Source organism: Lynx rufus, unplaced genomic scaffold (genome assembly GCF_022079265.1).
Source record: "Lynx rufus isolate CCGP_SWC_20201006 ecotype Redwood Valley unplaced genomic scaffold, mLynRuf1.p SCAF_4, whole genome shotgun sequence".
Classification (NCBI taxonomy): Eukaryota; Metazoa; Chordata; class Mammalia; order Carnivora; family Felidae; genus Lynx; species Lynx rufus.
This window is the reverse complement of record NW_025814856.1, coordinates 61761014-61783470: the sequence shown is the minus strand read 5'-3', so window position 1 is coordinate 61783470 and position 22457 is coordinate 61761014. Positions and strand designations below refer to the sequence as shown.

General features: G+C 61.6%; 1 protein-coding gene across 4 annotated transcripts; it reads right to left on the bottom strand.

The window, feature by feature from the left end:
• Positions 1-5723: 5723 nt before the first annotated feature.
• ZMIZ2 (zinc finger MIZ-type containing 2) lies at positions 5724-20549 on the bottom strand. 4 transcript variants are annotated; one of them, XM_047095747.1, is made up of 19 exons: positions 20491-20549; positions 14722-14855; positions 14448-14562; positions 13946-14148; positions 13510-13702; positions 13056-13319; positions 12718-12894; positions 12108-12185; positions 11754-11922; positions 10988-11132; positions 10324-10534; positions 9869-9974; positions 9577-9734; positions 8959-9026; positions 8579-8647; positions 8096-8346; positions 7561-7730; positions 7242-7481; positions 5724-6572 (listed from the first exon to the last, which is right to left on the bottom strand). In XM_047095747.1, exons 2-19 carry the CDS (start codon positions 14769-14771, stop codon positions 6465-6467), a joined length of 2775 nt encoding a protein of 924 aa, XP_046951703.1. In that variant the 5' UTR covers positions 14772-14855; positions 20491-20549; the 3' UTR covers positions 5724-6464. The 4 variants fall into 4 exon arrangements, with proteins under 4 accessions (XP_046951703.1, XP_046951702.1, XP_046951704.1 ...); XM_047095746.1 differs by lacking the exon at positions 20491-20549 and adding an exon at positions 20128-20173; XM_047095748.1 differs by lacking the exons at positions 12108-12185; positions 20491-20549 and adding an exon at positions 20128-20173.
• Between the last annotated feature and the right edge of the window lie 1908 nt (positions 20550-22457).

Genomic DNA, 22457 nt, shown 5'->3' with positions numbered 1-22457 from the left:
TCGTGTGCCTATCAGCAGAAACCAGTCCCGGCTGAGTTAGGCCGATCTGGTCACGCTCATGCACAGTGGAGGGCTGGGGCCGCAGGCTCAGAAAACGGGCAGGAACTAGGAGCCTACATGGCCCCAGCATCCGGAAGGATGCTGCCCAGTGCCTTGGTGCTCCAACTGGCCCTGCGGCTGTGGCAGCCCAGGCCTCACCCGCTGGGGGACCTGTGTGGGCAGGGCATACATGTGCTTACAGGAGTCCTGCCTGCTTCCCACCCATTTAGGCCATTTTGTTTGTTTTAAAGTCAACGACGGGGCGCCTGGGTGGCTCAGTCAGTTAAGCGTCTGACTTCAGCTCAGGTCATGGTCTCGCAGTTTGTGGGTTCAAGCCCCGTGTGGGGCTCTATGCTGACAGCTCAGAGCCTGGAGGCTGCTTCAGATTCTGTGTCTCCCTCTCTCTCTGCCCCTCCCTTGCTCATGCTCTGTCAAAAATGAATAAATGTTAAAAAAAAAATAAAAATAAAGTCAATGACAATGATTAAGAATTTGTATCTGGTATTTAAAAATAATACGTAAAACACCAAATTTTTAACAGACTTTGTGAATAGACATTTTTAGAACAGTTGTAGGTTTACAGCAAAACTGAGTGGAAGCTTCGTACAGAGATTTCCCCCCACGTCCCCCACATCCCCCCACCATCACCACCCCCACAATTCGGTGTCCTGGTTACAACCGACAAGCCCACGCTGATGCGTCATCACCCGAAGTCCACGTTTGATGTGAGGACTCCCTCCTGCTGTTGGGCATTCTCCGGGTTTGGACAAGTGTCCCGCATGTACCCACTGTTGTCGTGTCACACGGGGCTAAACCCTGCACTCTGCCTGTTCATTGCTCCCCGCAAAACCCTGGCAACCAGCAACCTCCGTACTGTCTCCGTACTTGTGTCTTTTCCGGAAGGTCAGAGAATTGGGACCAGTGTGTAGCCCTGGCTTCCTTCACTGGGCAATAAGGTTTACGTTTCCTCCGCATCTCTCCATGGCTCAAAGGCTCATTTCTTTCTAGCACCGAGTAATACTCCACTGTGTGACTGGACCGCCGTGTAGTATCCGTTCACCTGCTGAGGGACACTCCTCAGCAATCCTGGTTGCTCCCAGGTCGTGGCAGCTATGAGTGAGGCTGCTGTGACACCGGTGTGTGGGCTTCTGTGTGGACACAAGTTTTGAGCTCCTTTGGGGAAAATACCAAGGAGCTTGCTAGCCGGACTGTATGGTGAGAATATGTTCAGTTTTACAACAACCCCCCCAACTGTCCTGCAAAGTGGCTGCACCATTTTGTATTCCCACCACCACTGGGTGAGCCCTCCGGCTGCTCTATTATTTCTTTCACCACGCGTGTGTGTTTGCAGCACAGAAGCAGCCTTTCCTGCCCACGCAGGGAGCTCTGGGGACTGTGGCCCCCGTGGCTGACCGCCGGCTCTTCTTACTTTGGGCTCCCATGGGGAGGGTCAAAGGGCACAGAGGCGGATGGCCAGTCGCTGGCGAGACGGCTGGAAACCAGGGGCCTCCGGCTCTGTGGTCTTGGGCAGCCTCGGTCAGGATAAGGTTTGGCTTTGAGACAGAAGCCACCACAAGCCAGGCTCAGACTGCACGACTGCCAACCTGCGCACACGAGTGAAGGCCCCGGGGTCTGGGTGCCGCGTCCTGCCCGCTCAGGAGAGAGGAGCAGTGTCCTGCAGGCCGGGTGTGGGAAGCCGGTTCAGTCCAGCCGGAGAGCAGAGCGGCTGCTCCTGAGGCGGGGGGAGGTACCCCCATCACGTTGTTGGAGGGGCTCCTAGCGTAGGCCTGTGCTGGGACCCCGGCCATCAGGGCTCACCCTGCCCTCAATCCTCATCGGAGCACATGCTCGCCGGACACCTGCCGGCCATCCCACAGTGCACCTGCAGGGCACAGGGCCTCAGCCGGGACAGCGGCAGGCTGGTTGGAGAGACGCAAGCGGGCGACAGTAGGGGTGCTGGGTGCTTAGCCGGCCATGGGGTGGGGGGGGGGCTCGTTCCGGGCACCGGGGCCTCGTCCCTGCTTAATCTCTCGGACAAACATTGCTGGCTTGAGGATAAATCGCGACACAGAAGTTGGTCCTCGCCCCCATGGAGCTCACGGTCTGGAGGGTGGACACTTAAAAACCAAGGCTTGTCTGACCAGGAGCATTCAGGCAAGCTCTAGACGTCCCTTCTAGGGGACAGGACACACAGGGCAAAGCACTGAGTGTTGCCAGGACCATATGTACAGGTGAACGTGGGGCTTTCTGTGAGGCAACTGGCCCAAATTGTTCAGAAAATCAGCGTGAGGGAAAAAAGCCAAGGGCTCTTCTCTCTTAGAGGGAGCAGAGACACAGCCACCAGTCGCAAAATGTGAGCCTTGACAGAGTCTCGGTTGGTAAAAGTTATAAAAGGCATTGGGACACTGAAATGTGATGGAGGACGCGGTGGGACTGGATGTGCTCACGTAAGGGAACATTTTTGTTTCTCCAAGATGCAAGCTGAGGTGTTTAGAGACCAAAGGTCCATCTGCAACTGACTTTCCAAAGTTGGCAACAACTGTGTGCACATAAAAAACACAGCTACACGAAAAGATGGTGGGAGGAAAGAGGCGGCAAAATGCTCAGTCCGCAAACCCGAGGGTCGTGCAGACGCTCCCTGTGCTGTTTAACTTTGCAAAGATGGAAGTGTTTTTGAATAAAACATCAGGGGGCGCCTGGGGTGCTCAGTCAGTTAAAGCATCTGACTTTGGCTCAGGTCATGATCTTGTGGTTCATGGGTTCGAGCCCCACGTCGGGCTCCGTGCTGACAGCTCAGAGCCTGGGGTCTGCTTCTGGTTCTGCGTCTCCCTCTCTCTGCCCCTCCCCTGCTCACTCTCTCTCTCACTCTCAAAAAAAAATAAATAAATAAATAAAATAAAGTAAAATAAATTAAAAAAATTTGTGAATAAAACATGTGGGAATGATCACTACCAAGTTGTCTGTGATCAGCTGCACGGAGGCCACGGAAGCAGCCATGGAGAGAGCAGTGGCCACAGCAGGCGCCCCGACTTGTTCTGGAGGAGGGCCCCCTGGGGCAGGGGCAGGTCAGGCGAAGCCTGGATTTGGGAGGAGAAGCTTGTGTGTCTCTGGCAGGTGGCCTGTGACAGGTCAGCAGGGGCCGTGGTACTTCTGGTACCTGTTCCCTGTGGTGGGGAGCACTCCTGACCCTACCCTGGTCTCGACCCCTAGCCAGCCAGCCAGAGCCCCCCCACTGCAAAGCAGGTAGCTGAAGCCTTGGTGGGGTGTCGGCGAGAGCAGGCAGGGCTTGGAAAGGCAGGTCTCTTGCTCCCTGGCAGCCGCTGCTCTGGAGAATGAGGCCCTCAACAGGGGCAGGCCGTTCCGGGGCTGTGCCTGCCAGAGTCCGGCTGTCCCCAAGGCACTGGGTGGCCCTTTCAGGATGGCTAGCTTCCATCCTTCCCTTCCAAGCTGGTCCCAGTCACTCGCAGCCTGAGCCGTGGCGAACGTACACGGAAAGGGCACAAGTGGAGGGGGGCTGGCCGGAGGTGTGGAGGCAGGAGTGGTGTCAGCTCGTCCCCCACACCCGTCACAGACAAGGAGGTGCCAGCCTGGGTGGCCAGCAGCTAACGAGGGGGCGCAGCCCCGTGATCCCACTGACAGGCTCAAGACCATGCTAAGTCATTGTCTGCTGACAGACGCAGAGTAGTGGTGGGTGGCCGCACAACAGGGACAGTGACGGTGCGTCACCTCACATGAGCCCACTGCACTTAGCATCTGGGCAATTCATAGACACCAACTTTAAAAACTGGATTGGGAAAAAAAAAAAAAAAACTGGATTGGGCAAGTGGCCAGTGATTCCTAACCTCAAATGTAAACTAAAACAAGTGATCCTGTCCAGGGACCCTCCCTCCAAAAGGGGCCTGGTGTCCCGACTTGTGTCATGATGCCCATCCTGGTCCCCGTGGCTGGCCCAGCTTGGGAGGGGGTGAGGCAGGGGCCGCGCTGCAGGGAAGGGGCTCCTGAGGCTAAAGATGGGGGATTCCTCGATGTCAGGTAAACGAACCCGAGCTGCATGGGGTCCCAGCTTGTGTGTGTGTGCTTGGAGGGCAGGTTGACCAGGGGCTCCGCGACCATGCTAGAGTGTGCACTCTGTGGTCCCCTCGCCTCCCGGGACCTGCACACTGGGTTGTCTGTCTTCTCTCTGTGACGGTGGCCGCAGTTTCTGGCCCTATTGCTGACCTTAGTCACTCGGTCAGACTCCAGGTCGGATCATTCTGTCGCTTCTTAGAGATGTGCGTTTACCTGGTCTCCTCTGCATGGGCCTTGATTTCCTCCTCTCTGCGGCTTTGGACTGTTTCCCTAGTTCCTTCAGGTGCAGAGTTGGAGTGTTGAGAGCTGTTGGCAGCTAGAAAATTCCCTCCTGTCGCTGCTTTCACTGTTGCCTCTTAATGCCTGCTTGGCTGCAAAGTATCTTGTAATTCGGCTCCGTACTCCTCTGCGCCTTGGACCGTAGCGGTTGTTTGACCTCCACGCTCGTTACTGTTCCATAGGTTACGGTGTCCCACCTGAATGCTGTTGGTAACACGCAGCCTTGTCCCGCTGGGCTCAGAGAAGGTACCTCGTAGGATTTCTGTCTCTTTAATTTATGGAGACTTGTCCCGTCGCCTCAGGCAAGGGGTGTCCCCCCGGGCATTTGAGAAGAGCTGGTGGGTGGTGGTCAGTGCTCTGAGTCCCGCCGGCTTGTTTTCATATTGCACACATGGCAGACATGAGGACATGATGAAGCACGAGGACAGCTGCCACTCACCTGGAGGTCATCACCGGTACCCCCCACGGTGAAGCACATCGGTGTGCCCTCGCTGTCCCCCGGAACTATAGCGCATACATAGGAATCCCGTGAAAGGTAGATTTGGTGTTGTGCTTTACTAAAATGGCACGTCCTATGTGAATGATCGCACTTTGCTGTCACCCCACGTTGTTCGAGAGGAGTCCCCACGTGGCCCCGCCCATCCCTTGGGAGGACTGCCTCAGCTCAGGTCTAGGGTTCTCCGTTCCACCTAGAAGCACCCAGAACACGCTGACGGTGCACGGATGTCCAGCGAGACCACACCCCACGTGGCACCCTGCTCTGCCCCCCCTCCCCCAGGGGAACAGCACTCTGGACGGGCCCCTCGTCCCCTGCCATGCTGGGTGGCACTTCCCATTCCCTCAGCAAGGAACAGGCTGCAGGCAGACACTAAGGCTCACACCTGGGGTCCCGAGATGTCAACGGCTAAAGCCACCTGGGGCTGGGACACCTTCCACCCGAGCTTTCAGCACCCCACCACAGGGTTCAGACCTGCTGTACAGGAAGACCCTTGGGGCCAGGAGGAAAAGGCCACCCAAGCAGCTGGCAGACAGAGGGGCCTGCAGGACCCGGGAGCCCAGGACCACCCTCCATGAGCCGCCTGGGGCTGGTGTCTAAGGCCCCTCCCGAGGCCCCTGGCTCCCTACCCCAGGCACGTCCACACACAGTGACATGGTGGCAGATGTGTCTCCTGGCCCTGGTAACACCTCACAAAATAGTTCTCCAGCTGAGGCCAACTTGGAAAATTCCAGAGACCAGGAAATTTACCGTGAGGCAGGAACAGCCGGGTCTTGGCTTGGAATGGAGCCCTGCCCATGTGAGGAACACGGGCAGGGCACAAAGGAGGGACTGGCCAGGCCCACCTTGAAGGAGTCCTTTAATAGAGACTGGCAGACAGGGGACACGACTGGCCCCCCTCCCCCACCCGGCCTGGCCCCGGGGTGGACGTGGGAGAGGCAGTTTTAAAAAACACAGCGGGACCAATTCTTCACGTTCACGGAAAAGGGGTACTCGGGCAGCCCGCTGGAGTCTGTACACAGAGCTGGGTCTGGGCACCCACCCCCGGGAGACCGAAGCTCACGGCCATCTGCCCCGCTGTCTGCACCCAGGAGGGGCAGGAGCCCGCAGGGTCCCCGGCTGCTTGCCCAGAGCTCTTAGTGTTTCTACACTATGTACATTGTTGTGCTTTGGACCTCCTACCCCATGGCCCTGGCCTGAGGCTTCGGGTGGGAAGACGGACCCGCTCCCACTGCGAGCTCAGGCTCAGGACAGGGCTGCCCTGCTCCTCGCCAGGGAGCCACAGGGTCACTGCAACAGAAGGGTCAACGCTGGACAAGATGCAGGCTGGTGGGAGCAGGCAGGGTTGGGTCCGGGGGCGAGGTTGGGGACACAGGTGTGTATGGACGGGGCCCAGCTGGGGTCGGGGGCAGCAGGTGGTGGATGGGGTGGGGCTGAGCTGGGCGGGGGCGGGGTGTCTGAGGTCCCCTCCCACCCAGCGCAGCTGCCTCCACGGTCCGAGGGGGGTGGTGGGCAGGTGGCTGGGGCAGGGTGTGGTGGCATCTGTGGGTGTGTCCCCGCCAGCTGGGCGGGGGCGACAGGATCAGTTGTTCTCGAAGAGAGAGAGAAGGTCGTCATTGCTGTTTGTGGGGAGGTCAGGTGGGCCAAGGTAGGACAGCAGTTCTTCGGGGTTGGTCAGTTCTGGGAGCAGCTGGGGACAAAGCAAAGCCATCAGCAGCTTTGGCCTCAGGCCCACCACACCCCTGCAGGGGACCCTGTGCCTGAGCCCCTCAGCCTGCACGGGCCTCTCCCTGCCGAAGGCTGCTCTTTGACCAGAAATCACTCCATACAAGTTGTCCAAGGACAACCTGGGACACAGAGTGTCTGCCCCAGGGGGCATGCATGGGGCCATGTGGGGACCCCGATGTGAACAGAGCAAATGCAAGAAGTGGGGTTTCCAGTGTCTGGGATATTCTGCTTTGAGCTGCTCTAATTTTCTCCCACTGAACTTCAGGGTGTTCGGTTTATTAGAGAGAAAGACCGTTACCTGCAGTGCACGCACTGAGTTTGGCTCACGCGACACCTGTGGGTCAGCTCAAACCACACCGAGGCCAGTGTGGTCCTCTGCAAGCCCAATCTTCTTGGGGACTCTACACAGGTTCCTGTAGCCAACTGCCTGGACAGAGTCATCCCGCGGCTACTCAGGTACCTGACACTCATCATCAAAAGAGCTGACGCTATCTGACCAGCTGTCCTGGCTTCGAGGTCACTAGGGCGTCAGTGTCCTCCCTTCTATGAAGCATGTGGACCCTGGGGACGACGGACACACCGTCCCCAGCCCCAGCTCCCATGCGCTCCCTGGCATGGGGCCTGTACTCACGTCCAGGGCTGGTTCCGGGGCCTCCCCCGCCCCAGACATGGGGGGCCCCATCACGCCTGTGGCAGTGCTGAAGGCCAACTCGCCGATGGGGCCTGAGCTCACTGGGCCCAGGGGCTGCCGGGATGCTGGGGGAGGGTTTGGATGGTGCAGCTGGGGCCCTGGGGCACCTCCAAGGCTGGGGGCGAGCAGCCCTGGAGCCCCTGGGTTGTGTGCAGGGTCCAGGTGACCCGCTGGCGGCATCTGGAGAAGGAGAGAAGAACCAGGTAGAACAGCTCCTGGCCCCCTGGAGCTGGCCCTCCGCCCCACAGCTTGCACTGACCTGGCCTGGGAGGCAGGGAACAGACTTCTCAGGTGTCAGGAGGCTGCTAGGAATGTCGGACTGGTAGGAGCTGGGGGGTGGCCCTGGGGTGAACTCAGGAAGGGCCGGGGTGCTGGGCGTGGCAGGCGGGAAGGACTCAGGGAAGGTCCCGGGTCCCAGGAAGCTGGAACCTGAGAGCAGAGCCCATGTTGGGTGAGGCCTGGGAGCTGGCACTGGGGAGAAGCCGGGGGGTGAGGGGGGCTGGCGGTCCAGGCTCCCAGTGCTCTCCGCAGGTAGCTCTGGGTTTTACAGAAAAGAGCATTTCCTTTCATCACAGGGGAGCGGGCCTCACCCAGCCACACCCACACATGGGGTCAGGTGGGGCCAGGCCCCCAGCGGGCCAGCAGAGAGCCTCCGTTCCCAAATGCCGGGTCCCCCTGCCCGTCCCCATGGCATGGCCACACCTACCCCACCAGGTCCCCAGGAGGCACCCCCAGGCACAGGGCCCGCAGCAGACTGGTCTGGAGAGAGCAAATCACTGGCCCGTGGCACTCACCCTGGCCGGGGTAGTCACCAGGGGCTGGGGCCGGGGCCGAGGGGGGCTGCAGGGGGGCGAAGGGGGTGGCGGCGGGGCCCAGGGCTGCTATCATCTCCATCACGCTGGGCATGAGCATGTGTGCGGGGCTCACGGTGCGACAGCGCTTCAGCACTGGCCCATCTGGCTCTTCCTTGACGTGAACGTCGGGCTTTACGGGCACCGGCTTCCAGCTGCACGTGGGGTCGATGGTGATCTCCTCGTAGTCAGAACTGGGCAGGGACACGTGGCTGGTCACCAGCTGTCCTTGCCATCTCTCTCGGCCCCTGGCCTGCTTCTAAGCAGACCTCTACTCCAATGCCTGTAGCCGCATGGCCCATCACACAGGCCCCGTGGGCGGCCGGGCCCGGTTGGATGTGGGTTCCATCTGCGGCCGGAATCAGCCCGCCCCGTGGCCGAGCTGTCATAGGGCCACGGGCGGCGGAACGGCACGAAGACACTTACTTCTGAATGTGAACGAGGACGCCCAGCACATACTGGTCCACCTGCAGGCCCTCCAGCAGCGCTGTCTTGCTATAGGAAACCAAAGGCATGTGGCTCAGGGGCCTAGCCCGACCTCGCCCCGGCACACTTCTCGGCTCTCTCACCCTGCTTGAGGCCACATGGCATGAAGTGACCCCGCATGCGATGACCCCGTGTACACGGACCCCACGTAAAGCTATTCTATGAGATGATCTCAGAGATGACCTCGCACAAAGCGACTGTGTGCGTGAGACTTGTGCCCTGAGCCGTACTGTCCTCGTCTGCTCTGTGACCCCCTAAACCTGGGGTTTTGTTGGTCCCCGTGCCTGGGATCCCAGGAGGACTGTCTGGGAGACACTCACTTGCACACAGGGCACCGCCAGGTCCCCCGCTCACAGTTGAGCTGCAGGTAGGACTCCAGGTCGAAACACTGCGGGGAGCAGGAGAGATGGCTTCTCACACGGGTGCCGGGGGCAACCGGGCCGCACTTTGCGATTGAGCCTTGTGGTTTCGGGCTGAGTTACGTGAATGTTGAGAAGCCACGTGGGCCAGGCTTGCCCGGGGCACCATGCTAAGTGCTTGGCCCTGGGGGCAGCCGGGAGAGCACAGCCCTCATGGGACTAGAGTGCCTTGTGGCCAAAGAATAGGGTATCTGTGCTGGCAAAGACCCACCTCCGGGACACGGTGCTGAAGGGAAACTAGGGCCAGGGTCTGTGCATGCTGCTCCTGGCCAGGGCAGGAAGACCCCACCCGCCACCCTGACGCCTCTTGAGATGTGACACGAGAACGCAGGAAACCATGGGGTGCGCTCCAAGAAACCAATGCCTGGTCTGGGGAGCACGTGGGGGACGGTCTGGTGAGTGCGTGGGGGCTGGTCTGGGAAGCACGTGGGGGAGCCGGCTACCCGCCCGCTGGCTGGTCACCTGCTGGTGGAGGGTCCGCGGGAAACCGCTGCACGTCACAAGTTCTGGACCACCCACCTGTATGTGGCGACAGTCATGGCCTCGGGCGGGGAGCTGGATCCTGCGGAATGTGATGGGGCACCTGAGGGACACCTTGATGGCTGTCTGCTCCACCCCGTCCTCACCGTTGGGCCCAGGGGTGCCGGGGACGGTGCCGCTGCTGAAGTTGCGTTTTACTGGCGTGCACGGGGAGAGGACTCGAGTGAGGGGCCGCCAGCTGGGCCGGCCGCTGCCCCTACCCCCCGAGTCCCCAGCCCCGGCAGATGTGGGGGTGTGCCATGTGGTGGCTGGTCACCGGGCAGCCACTCACTCTTGGTGATACAGTGCTCCGCGGGCAGGAGGCGCTTCCTGAGGAGGCCCTGCAGCACCGAGCGGACGGACGGCCGGTGCACCAGCTGCAGCACGAACAGGTGGGACTGCGGGAGGTGAGGAGGGTCAGGGGCGCGGCCCACACCCCCACATCCCGCACTAGCTGTCTGTCTGCGGCCTGTCAGAGCACCAACCCCCAAGAGCCCCCCTGCACGCCCTGCAAACTGCACCTCGGTGTCTGTGCAGGGCCTGGGCCTGCCTGGAGTCCCCAGCCGGGGAGGGTTCAGGTCAGCCTCCCCCTGGGGAAGGACAGGCCGCCGTCTTGTAGGGAGTAAGCGAGAGCGCCAGGCCCCGGTGAGCAGGCCTCACCAGGGAGGAGGGAGGTCCCCTCTCTCGGCAGGGGCTGGGGTCGGGGGCAAGCACAGCCAGGCCCCTGCAGGCCCAGGAGGCACTCACGCAGCAGCAGGCTGTGACTGTGATCTGGATGGTGTTGCGGCCCGGCTGGCACACGTGCTTCAGGTACAGCGGCTTGTGGGAAGTCTTGTTGTCGCCGCGCTCGATGGTGAGCGGGGTGGCGTTGACGCTGACCTGCACCGACGCCGGCCAGTTGGTGTTGGTCTGCCGGTCCTCATGGTGATAGCACTTGAACTGCAGCTCCAGGTCTGGCCTGCGAGGGGTGGGCCGCTGAGCAGGGGATGCAGGGCGGGGCTCGGTACAGAGCCACAGTGGGGATGGGGCAAGAGGGCGGGGCCCTAGAAAGGGGCCGTTGGGTGGGACCACTGAGAAGCCTCAGGAAGCCGGAGGGGACTGCGCGCAGCTAGGCAGGGCCACAGGGCGGGGCGGGACCTCTGGGAAGGGGGCTGCAGGGCGGGGTCACACTGTGTGGCGGAGCCGGGCTCCAGGCCGCTGAGATGTGGCTGAGGGGCAGGGTTTCATGGAGTGGGGCGTGGGTGGGAGGGAATATCTTGGGGTGGGACCTCTCCGTGGGGCGGAGGCACTGAACAGGGGTCTCTAGGCGGGGCCACACTGGGGGCGGGGCCTCCGGAGGGGTGGGGCCTCTGAGAAGGGTCAGGGGCTGGAGGGGGCTGCGCAGCTAGGCGGGGCCGCAGGGCCCGCTCACCTCAGCATCAAGGTCTTGTAGACAGAGTCCCGGAGCTGGAATGCGTGGTTGCTCACAGCCAGGTTGTGCTGCAGGCGGAAGGGCTCCAGCACTACCCCGTCCCGCACCGGGAAGGTCAGCCGCAGCTCATCACCCGGGCCGCTGCCTGCGACACGCTGCTATGAGCCAGCCACCCCTGTGGCAGGGCCCCGGGTTGGGGGGGGGGGGAGGGGGGGCAGGTCCCCTCATCCTCCTGCTCGGGCTGGTGTGGGCAGCATCTCCCCCGGGGTCCTGGGCCCGGCCATCACCCCCAACGGGAATAGGATCTTGGTTCTGTCCCGGTTCTCCCGCTGTTCTGTCCTGCCTCAGTCACCTGGCCCCATGTCCCCTAAGTTATGACTAGAGAACGTGCCCCAAACCCAGAAAAGAGGGTGCTCCTGTGCTTTCAGAAGGGGTGCGAGGCTAAGAAGGTGTGAACGGACCACCTGCCATCATCCTAGCGCTTGAGCTAGGGTTCTAGGACCCCAGCTTCTGTGTGGTGGTCTCCCCCAGAGCATGGGTCTCTTAACCAGGAGTGGACCTCAGGAGGCCCATAAATCCCCTCAAATTATACACAGAACTTTGTGTGGGGGGGTATTTTTCTAGGGAGGAGATCAACACCTTGAACGGATGTGCAGAGTTCTAGGAGCACAAAATGAAACTGAGGGCCCCCCACCCCCACATTCCCTGCAGAACTCTGGGGTCCTGGGACCCCCGCCCAACCGTCTTAAGAGCAGGTGACACTCACTGGGGGGTGATGGGTGCAAGGAGCTCACGCTGGGCTTGAGGTCTGGCAGGAAAGGCGATTTGACCTCCTGGCTGGTGGACATGTAGGGGACGCTGCTGCCGGGGGTCATGGGTGGCGTGGGGCTCCCAGGCAGTGGGGAGCTGGGGTAGCCAGGGATGGAACGGGTGGGCTGTGGGGTTGAGCAAACAGTCAAGGTGGGATGGTGGGGGGTGGAGTTTGTTCTCAAAGCACCCGCTGGGACCAGTCACAACAGAAATGGGCAGGGGTATCCGGCTGGCCACCCGCACTTCCTCCTGCTTGGGTGCCCTCTGTCCACGTGCCCACCCTGAGAGCCGCCCACCCATGTGCCCGTACCCCACTCAGGCCGGGCTGGCTGTAGCTGATGCTTCCCCCGTTGAAGTTGGCACCCTGCCCGTTGAACTGCTCTGTGGGCTGTAGGGAAAACACGGTGTGCGCCCGGGGCCCCAGCCTGCCCACCGCCGGGCCCCTGAACCTGACTCAAGGAGTGGGCTGGGGGCAGGGAGCCCACCACACACATGGCACTAGCCTGTTTTCTCTGTACACTTTTGAAGTTTACCATGTGATCTGCAGGGAGCACATATCGTTGTGTAATTAAAAAAAAATTGCTACTATAGAGAACAAGATGACCCCATGTGTCAGAGGGGTTTTGGGAGAGCCACAGAGAGGCTGAAAAAACACCCCCCCCCGCCCAGGCCTTGCTGGGCTTCTCCATGGTGAGTGGAGGGAGTGGAGACACTTTTCCACAATGAAATTCAAGTGACTTGGGGGCCTGCCTACTGCTCCCTACACCCAATTTCCAACAAGATACATGAATTTCAGAGGGTCCTTTCAGAGCTGGATCCCTGCCCTGGTCAGGAACCCTGTGAAGCTCCTGGCTTCTTGGTCACCCTGAGTGCACAGGGCCCAGCAGGAGCTGTGTCAGGCCCGGAGGAGCCATGCCTACCTTGTAGTGCAGTCCTGCTGGGCCAGAGGCGGACAGGGACTGGCCCACACCCTGCTGAAGGGGCAGCCGGTGCCCAGGGTAGGAGGACGGGGCAGGGGGCGGCCCGGCACCGGACGTGTACTGGGTGGCACTGGGTCCGTACTGGCTTCCTGGCAGGTACTGCTGTCCTGGATAAACCTGAAAGAGGCACCATGCCAGGGGAACAGGTGTCGGGGAAGCCAGGTCCCAGGGAGGATGTGGTGCCCGCTCCATGAGGCGTGGCCGCTTCTCTCACACAGATGCCCAACCTCACCATGGGTCTGGGTGGAGCTCAGGATGAGGGAGGAATGGATACTCACCTCGCTGGAGTAGGCTCTCTTGACCCCCTGTCGGGGCAGTGGCTGGGCCTGGGGAGGCCCAGGGTACCCGTGCTGGGGCAGGCGCTGCCCTGCATAGAGGGGTGCCATGCCTGCTGCCCGGGTGGGGTTCATGCCCATGGGGTTCATGCCAGAGGGGCCCAGCAGCCCTCCCACGCTGGTGGGGTTCATGCTGCCAGGGACGCTGGGCCCCCGGGGACCTCCGTGCTGCAGGAACTGGCTGTTAAAAGCCTGCCCGGCCCCCATCTGGGGAGAAAAGAGAGGAGCCATTCAGTACCCCCACCACTGTGGGTGCTGCCCAGTTGCCCCCTGCACCCCCTCAACCCCCTCATCTCTCTGTGTGCACATCCCCAGTCCCCAACCCCAGCTGCCCGACTGGTCCCTGCCTTCCAGACCAGCACATGTGGGCTGCACAGGAGGAGCGGCTGGGCCTCACCGCTCCGTACTGGCTCAGCTCCTGGCTCTGCTTCTCCTGGAGGGCGGCCACGGTGGCCGTGGCGGTGGCCGTGGCGGTGGCCGCAGCAGCAGCCACTGCAGCTGCTGCTGCCGCCTGAGTAAAATCGGTGGAGGGTCGTGTGGCATGTGAGGGCAGACCCAGGCCCCCTGGCCCCCCCGGGCCGCCCGCATACCTGTGAGAGACACAGATGGCTTGGCTCAGAAGTGCTTCCCTGCCTGTCGCCCGGGGGCCACATAGCACCTGCCGGGGCCCCCTTCTTGTCTAGATGCTCCAGCGTCAGCCGTGGGAGCCCGCAAGAGCATCACACTCACAACAGTCAACAGACTGGTTCACATGGTCCCAGGCACCTGCCAAACCAGAAGCTTTGCACCTGGAGGACTCCCAGCACACCTCACAGGTCAGGGGTCCTGCTTACCCAGCCGTGAAGCCAGGGCCCCCTGGGTAGCCCCCGCGGCCATACACTCCTTGCTGCACGAAGCCCTTGTTGGCAGCGCCCTCGCCAAACGCCTGCTGTCCGAGGCACTGTGCGGAGTTCAGGGCAGGGCCACCACCTGCCACACCAGGCATTACAGAGCTGCCGGGGGGGCTCCCTGCAGGGCCCATGGGGTTCCCCAAAACCTGCGAGGAAGCAAGAATTGCCAATGGGAATCATCCAAACAACTCACTTCCTGCAGTTGCTCTAAAGGTCTACAAAGGAGAGGCCTGCCAGTGAGGGGCTGGGGGCAGAGGTGAGGGAGGAAGGAGGGGAAGAGAGGAGGGGTGCAGAGGCCCAAAGACGGGGGAAGAAGTCTCACACAACATGTGGTGGGGGGACTCGTCTACAAGGATGGGGCAGACTCGGGGAGCCCAACCCCATTTCTGTCTAAGGTCTAGGGGGGCCCTGGCAGCTCTCGGGGGTGGTCCCACTGCAGGCTCACCTGACTCTGTGCCGCGTTGCCGACGCCCCACACGGTCGTGACGACAGACAGCGACCCTGCTGGCTGCGTGGCGCTCTGCTGCCAAGGCACCGGCTCATAAGCAAATGGACCATCACTGCAAGTAGACAGGTGGGTGGGGAGGCCCAGGTCAGGAGGCCACGGGTGTCGAGACCCCTGGCTGGGGAGGCTGGCAACTGGGGGCGGAGAGGTCCTGCCCTGCCACCCCGCCCGTACCCGAGGCCTGAGAAGGGAGGGCGGCAGGAGACCCACTCACCCGTGCGGTGTGGGGGGCAGGGCGGGTTTTACAGGGTGCATGGGGTTCATTGGCCTCGGGCAGCCTAAAGGCCGGGTCTGCGGGTGGCAGGAAGTAGTCCTCACAGCTGTTTACGTGGGACTCGGCTGGTCTGGCTGTGGGGACAGAGGAGGACGTCAGTGGAGATGCAGTGGCCGGGGGCTGTCGGTGGGGTGCCGGGAACCCCCAGCACCAGGCCCCCTTGCTCTGCTCTGACTGATGGAGGGCCGGGCAACAGCGGGGTCTGAGGGCCACTGTGGGGGTGGGGGCAGCCTCAGCCTGAATTGCCCACCCTGACAAACCTCTGTCCTCTGCACCCCTAAAGCCAGCCTGGAAGCCAGCATTAACCCTTTCAGGCCAGGCCCTGCTACTCACAGACCCTGAAATAGAGCAGGCTTTCTGACCCAGATCCTTTTCACACACCCCTCCCTCAAGAAGGCCTGGATATCCATTAAAGTCAGGGAACTCCCAGGACCCAAGTGCCAGAATCCCCCAGGTAGGCCCCAGGGTGGAGGCCAAGGCCAGAGCCAGCAGAGAAGAACAGAGGAGGACCAGCTGCTGGCCACCTTCTGCTCAGGCTCTGAGACTTGCCCACTCTGGGGAGAGGGCTCTGCTAAACAGGGCTGAGCAAGGTCAGCCACCTGCCGGCTTCACCCTGGCCTGGGGAAGGGAGTACAGGTCACCTGCGTGCTCCTGGCTGACAGCCCCTCGAGGGCTGACGTGGGCACAGGGCCAGGCGGACCTGACCCCCCACGGGCCACGGTGACACCCACTGAGAGGTCCCCAAAGGGGAGGGACGCACACACGGAGCAATGGGCAGGGGGTTGGTGCGAGCCCAAGGGCATGTCAAGGGGCCAAGGGGAACACGGCGGCAGTGGCTGGCAAACTTTCTTGGGACCCATGTGCCCATGCAGGGGGCGTCCTCCTACTGTGTGAGGCTCACCGCCCCCTCCAACTGCTGTCTCAGAAAAATGAGGGAGGGAGGGCCAGGCACTCACATCCTCCAACACCCCCAAAAGCAAGCCCAAGCCCTTGTTGGCACCCCCAGGGGCATGCTGCACACCTATGTCTGCCTGACCCAACCACAGAGGCGCACTGGCTGTGGTTCTCAGGGGTCCCTGGGAATCTCGGGTGGGGGGACTCTGCCCTCCTGGTGTCCAGGTTCTGTCCTGGAGCACCAGTGCCTTTTAGGGGCTGCAAGCCCCCCCCCCAACATGCACACGTGCCACCCTGGACAAGCTAATGTGTGGTGGCTCAACCCAGACACCCCAGCACTCACAGCACCTCCCTCTAGCCTAGGAGTGAGAAAGTCGCCCCAGAACCCACCCAAGCCCATGACTCACATTCCTGAGTGCTGACCAGGGACCTCAAAGTTACCATGTCGTCTGTAAATAGTCCTGGAAGTGCGTGGGGGGGGACCCTCATCAGGGACCCAGAGCAGGGAAGGGGTACAGTGGGAACTGTGACACGGGTGGTTCTGCCTTCGGCCCTTCGTGCCACTGAGCACTGAGGTAAGTGGGTCCCGGAGCCGCAGCAGAGCCGGGGCTGGGGCAGAACAGTTGGCAGGTCTGCCTCCTACCTGGCTCTGCTCCCCCTCTGAACGTTGTTCTCCCCTCCCACCCAGACCAGGTCCCACTCTGGAAACAGAGGCCAGAAAATGCAGGAGTCAGTGGGTCCAGAAGGCTGTGGCCCCAGGAATCTGGGTAGACACAGGCCTGCGAGCCAGGATCACCCAGCCAGGCTGGTGTCCTCGGTCCCTACCGTCCAACTCCAGGACGGTGATGCGGCCACCGTGGATATGGATGGGTGGACCTGCCAACCAATGGACCAGACCACAGAGGGCACAGACCAGGCACCGGAGGAAACCAGCATTGCAACGCGGGGCTCCCACAAGCGAAACCAAAAGTTCTAAACTTCACATCTTGTGCAAAAATTAACTTGAAATGGGCCATGGATGTAAATGAACAACAGAAAATGACAAAACCTTTGGAGAAACTCTTCGGGACCTGGAACCAAGAAAAGAGCCCTTAGATGTGACACCAGTGCAGTCCTCACAAGGGAGAGGGGGAGTCATCTCAGAAAGGCCCTGCTGATGTAGAGCGACAGGTATGCCCGCAAGTCGCATCTCTGACGAAGGACTAGTATCTAGGATATATAAAGAATTCTCAAAACTCAAAAGAAAAATAAACACCCCAGATAGAAAATGGGCAGAGGACACAAAGAGACATTTTAGCGAGGAGGTCGTCCGGACGGCATGCCGGCTCAGGAAGAGACAGACATCCGACGTCATGGCCACCGGGGACGTGCAAACTAACACCACACGGAGGCATCGCTATGCACCTATCAGAGTGGCTACAACAGTGACACCACCAAGTGCTGGGGCTGGGGGGACTGGATCTCCTACCCACGGCGGGTAGGACTGGAAAATGGCGCGGCCACTCTGGAAAACAGTCTGGCAGTGTCTTGTGAAAGTCGGCACACAGCTACCGGGCAACTGGGCAACTGCACTCCTCTTCGAGACATGCAAGCTGAGGTTCACAGAAAACTATGCGCGTGTCTACACCAGCTTCCTCCTAGCAGCTCAAGAACGGCCACCCAGACGCCCTTCGGGTGAAGTTAGCCAGCCGTGGGGCGTCCACAGCCCGCGGGCATGAAAAGGAAGAGCGAGCAGGAATCCCCAGAGGATCGAGCCGTGGAAAAAGCCAGTCCCCGAAGGTTACACGCGGTATGATTCCCTTTATGTAACGTTCCTGAAATGATGAAATCACAGAAGCGAGGAGCAGAGCCCAGCTGCCAGGTGGGGAGGAGGGAAGCAGGTGCGAACAGAAGAAGGTGCGGAAGGAGAGATGTGCATCTGGCCAGTATTCCCGGAGCATCCCGGTGTGACGTGCTTGTCGTCTGGTGAGACGTCACCGCCAGGGGAGCCGGGAAAAGGATACAAGGGTGATTTCTCACAGCTGCACGTGAATCCGGAATTCTCTCAGAATACAAGTTGACTTGAAAAACCACCACCACCACCCGTGGTCTCCACAGAGAAGCCCCCGGCAATGCTCCCTTAGCCCAGGCTGGTTGGGCTGGCCGGGCCCATTCAGCTGTCCCAGAAGCAGGGGGGAGACCAGCCCCCTGCCCGGTGCAGAGCCCCAAGACTGCAGGTGCTCCACTCTGCTCTGGGCCTCCTGTCTGGCACATCACACTCACCTGGAGGGCGGGGGCCGGAAGACTCCTGTTTCTAAAGAGCTTGTGGGTCAGGGTCAGGCTGCTGCTGACGCAGGGACCCCAGTCTGAGAGCCCCGGAGATCCGGGGAGGAGGGGGAAGGGCAGGGGCCCCAGGAGGCCTCCTACATCACCCCCCGAGACTTCTCTGCCACGGAGGAGACCACAGACGGTTCCAGTTCCCCCTAAGCCTCCTGCACGCCTGGGTGCTTGGGTGTATGTGTGACTTCCTGCCAAACTGAGTCTGCTCTCCTCCCTGAGAAGACCCAGACTCTCCGAGTGGGGCACCCCACAACCCGCTGCTCCCCACAAATGGACAGGTGCCCTCTGAGTGCAGACCCTCCTCCCACTTCCTGGCCTTGAAGACAGAGCCAGGAAAACCGGTGCGGGCCCATGGGGCTTGTGCCCCAGTGCCAGCTGGAAGCCGGGACCCCTTGGCAGAACTGCCCTGGTTCTGGTTCTGTGCCCCATCTTTCTCCAGAAAACTCACCACTCAGGCCCCCTGCCCCAGGGCCTCAGAGCAGCTGCGCCCAGGCTCCTGCGTGCCAACCAAAGGCAGACGTTAATGTGGGTCAACCTCTTCCACTCCACCCTGTCCGGGCTGCCTGGTCACCCAGGGGCGGCACACCCCATGACAAGCCACCTGACCCTAGGAGGGCAGGCCTACTCCACGGTCACAGAGCAGGGAGCCCATGGTTCTAGGGCGAGTCCCCAACCGGAGGGACACCAGGGTCAAATGGGCTCAGAGGAGGTAGAAATGACGGCTCCAGTGAGCGCGACGGCACAAGGTGGGGACTCAGGTGTTCTGGTGTCTGCAGGTCCTACCGCTCTACATGTGAGGCCCCAACACTGACCAGCTAACTAGAGTCGTCCGAACACCCAGGAAGGAGCATTTGTGAATGGCCCAGACACCGGACACATCAGAGACCAGCTACAGGGTTTCACTACTCTGAGCCTCGGTTTACAATGTGTAAAATGGGTATGTGGTAGCCACCCCAGGACTGAGGAAAGAGGAAGACACATGACTGCATTTATGCCAGCAGCCCTGACTGCTGTAGTGGAGGCAGCCACCAGTGGACACGCCATGGGGAAGCCTGGCTGCCCTTGGAGTCCTCCCCAGGCACACCCTGCCTGTCCTTCATCATCTCCTCCCCCTCCTCCCCCTCCCCCCCCCCCCCACTTCTATTCCCAGCCAGTAACCAGCCCCTGGGCATGGCAGGTCCTCAAGGCCAGTATCCCACCAGGTGAGGCTAAGACCCCGCACGGATCCTGGCACCTCCCTTGAGCCTGGAGAGGCCCCCGCTGCTAGCAAGCCAGGGTCTGGTTGGTGAGTCTGTGCTCACTCTCTCTACATCCACCACCGGCTTACAGATCAAGTCACGTGTTCTGTGTAGGTCCCTGCGAAATCTTGAGATAAAACAAACGACTTACAGACGTGGCCATAGATGTTCTGCAACTATCAGGAAGAGAGCAGGGCAGGGAGGAAGCAAGTGTGGGGGGGTAGGAGGGAGTAAAGGGGAGCAGGGCTGTGGGGAAAGGGGACCGGGGCAGGGAGGAAGCAGGTCATGAGGGGGAGAAAGGAGGATGGCTGGGAGCAGCTCAGAGGGGGAAAGCGGAGGAGGAAGGGAGCAGGTCGGGGGAGCAATACACCCTCCCGCCTCAGCTTCGTGCGTCCCGTTTGGAAAGGGGTGTCCCCACGGAAGCCGCGGCCGGAGGCTGAAAGGTCGGCCAGTGTCGCCGGCCCGAAGCAGACCTGCGTGGGTCCCACGTCGCTGGACGGTGGGCGCGCACGGCCCAAGACAAGCCCGGAAGGCGAGCCCGCCGGCCAGAGCGCGGGGCGGAGGCGGCGGAGCCAGGTGGGGCGAGGGCCGGGGGTCACCCTCCCCGCTCAGGAGGTCGCCGGGGCCGCGCACACCCGTCGGGCGCTCGGCCGGCTACCAGCCCCAACAAAGGCTCAGGTGAGGGTCTCCCGGCGCGCACGGGGTCGCTGGGCCCAAAACCGCGACGCGCACCCGGCAGGTGCGGCAGGTGGGCGCCGGGGCCGCCCCCAGCGCGGCCGGAGCCCCGGGGCAGAGGCGACGCAGCGCCGGGCCCGGGGCGCCGCACCTGCCCACCGCGCGCACCTGCCGCACCTGCCGCCCCCGCCGCCCGCACCTGCCCGCCCGGCCCGCTCACCTCCGCCCGGCCCGGCCCGGCCCCTCGCCGCCGCGGCCCCCGTCCCGCGCCGCTCCATGCGCTCAGCCCGCCCTCCGCGCCGCCCGCCGCCCCGGGGCCGCGGCCGCCACCACCCGCGCCATCGCGCCGCCGCCCGCTCCGAGGGCACAATGGAGCCGCCGCGCCGCTCATGCATATGCATGACGCCGCGCGCCGGCCCCGCCCTCCCCAGGCCAGAGCAGTGGAGCCCCGAGCCGGCGCTCGGGCGGGGCTGCCGCGGGCCTGCGCGGGCCGAGGTGGCTGACCGAGTCGGGCCCAGCCGGGAGCGGGCGGGCAGCGCGGGAGGCGGGGGACCACGACCGGCGACCCGCGCTCCCTCCACACCTTTCCGAACTCCGCGCCTGCGGAGCCTCCAAAGCTTCCTGCTCGCTGTCCGCCGGGGCGTGGCCAGATGGAGGGGCGGGGCCTGATGGAGTGGATGGGCCCGGGCGGCGGCGGGGACGGCTGATGGGCGGGGCCTGTCAGGGGGGTGTCAGAGCCTGGCTAGGGGGCGGGGCCTGGTGGAGGTGGCCCGGCGGAGGGGCGGGGTCCAGCCGGAGGGGCGGGGCCTTGCAGAGTGAAGTGTCAGAACCAGACTGGAGGGCGGGGCCTGGTGGAGAAGGCACAGCGGAATGAAGAGCGCTGCCGATAGGCGGGGCCTGTCAGAGGGGAGGGGTCCGGCAGGGGAGGCGGGGCCTGGTAGAGGGGGTTCAGAACTGGGCTGGGGTCGGGGCCTTGCTGAGAGCCGGGCCAGTCAGATGGGGGGGCAGGGCTGAGGGCGGGGCCTGGGCCTGTCAGAAGCGGGGTATCATAGCCTGGCTAGGGGGCGGGGCCTGGTGGAGGGGGCCGGTGGAGGGGCGGGGCCTGGCTGGGGGCAGGGCCTGTCTTGAAGGGCGGAGGCGGGAGGTGAACGGGGTCTCTTCAGGGGCGGGGCCTGGAGGGAAAGAGGGCCCGCCCACGCTGGACGGGTCGCTGTAGCGCTTTAGCCGATGAAGCGCCTTCTCTGATCTGCCTCTGATCTGATCTTATCTACCTTCCAAGTACTGTTCTCACTCTTTCAGTTGTCCGCTTTTTCCTATCCTTGCTTTAGGGACACCTCGTTCTCCTGAGTACTCATAATTAATCTTTTTTTATCGGGGGAGGGCCAGAGAGAGAGGGAGACACGGAATCCGAAGCAGGCTCCACGCTCCGAGCTGTCAGCACAGAGCCCGACGCGGGGCTCGAACTGCCGCACCGCGAGATCATGACCTGAGCCAAAGCCGAACACTCAACCGACTGAGCCACCCAGGTGCCCCTCATCTTAGCTATTTTAAAAAGTATTTTTGAACAATTACTATGCACTGGGCAGTTCTTTATTTTAAAGTTTTAATTTATTTTGAGAGAGAGAGGAGCACAAGCAGAGAGGGGCAGAGAAGGAGGGAGAGAGAGAGTCTCAAGCAGGCTCTGCACTCCCAGCCAGAGCCTGTCATGGGTGGGGATCGAACTCACAAACCGTGAGATCATGACCTGAGCCAAAACCAACAGTCAGATGCTTAACTAACTTATCCAGTCGGGTGCCCCAGAATTTCCTTCCTCTTTAAGACTGATAATATTTCATTGTATGGATGTTTGGCAATTTGTTTATTCATCCTTTGGTGGATGTACCATGGCTTTTAACGTTCTTCCCTCTAGACTGTCTGAACCCTGTGCTGTTTTTCTTCTTCTATTTATTTAAAAACAATTTTTTTTGTTAACGTTTATTTATTTTTGAGAGAGAGACAGAGTGCGAGTGGGAGAGGGGCAGAGAGAGAGGGAGACACAGAACCAAAAGCAGGCTCCCCCCTGGTGTGGGGTTCGAACCCACGAGCCATGAGATCATGATCCGAGCCGAAGTCAGACGCTCAACTGACTGAGCCATCCAGGCGCCCCTTTCTTCTTCTTCTTTTAAATGTTTATTTGTTTTGAGAGAGAGAGAGAGAGAGAGTGTGGGCCAGCAGATGAGGGGCAAAGAGAGAGGGACAGAGAAAGAACCCCACGTGGACTCCGTGCTGTCAGCACAGAGCTGGGTGTGGGGCTCGATCTCAAGAACATGAAGTCATGACCTGAGCCCAAATCAAGAGTAAGATGCCCGACCACCTGAGCTGCCCAGGCACCCTGGTGCTCTGTTTCTTCAGAGAACCATTTGTCAAATGGTGGATCTGTTTTGTGCCAGGCACTCATCTGGGCTCTGAACACTGGTCTGTCAACAGTGACCATGACAGCAAGGACTCTCCAGCCCCAATAGAGGGGACAAAAAGAAGCAGGTGACTCACCAAGTAACAATGTGTCCTTCA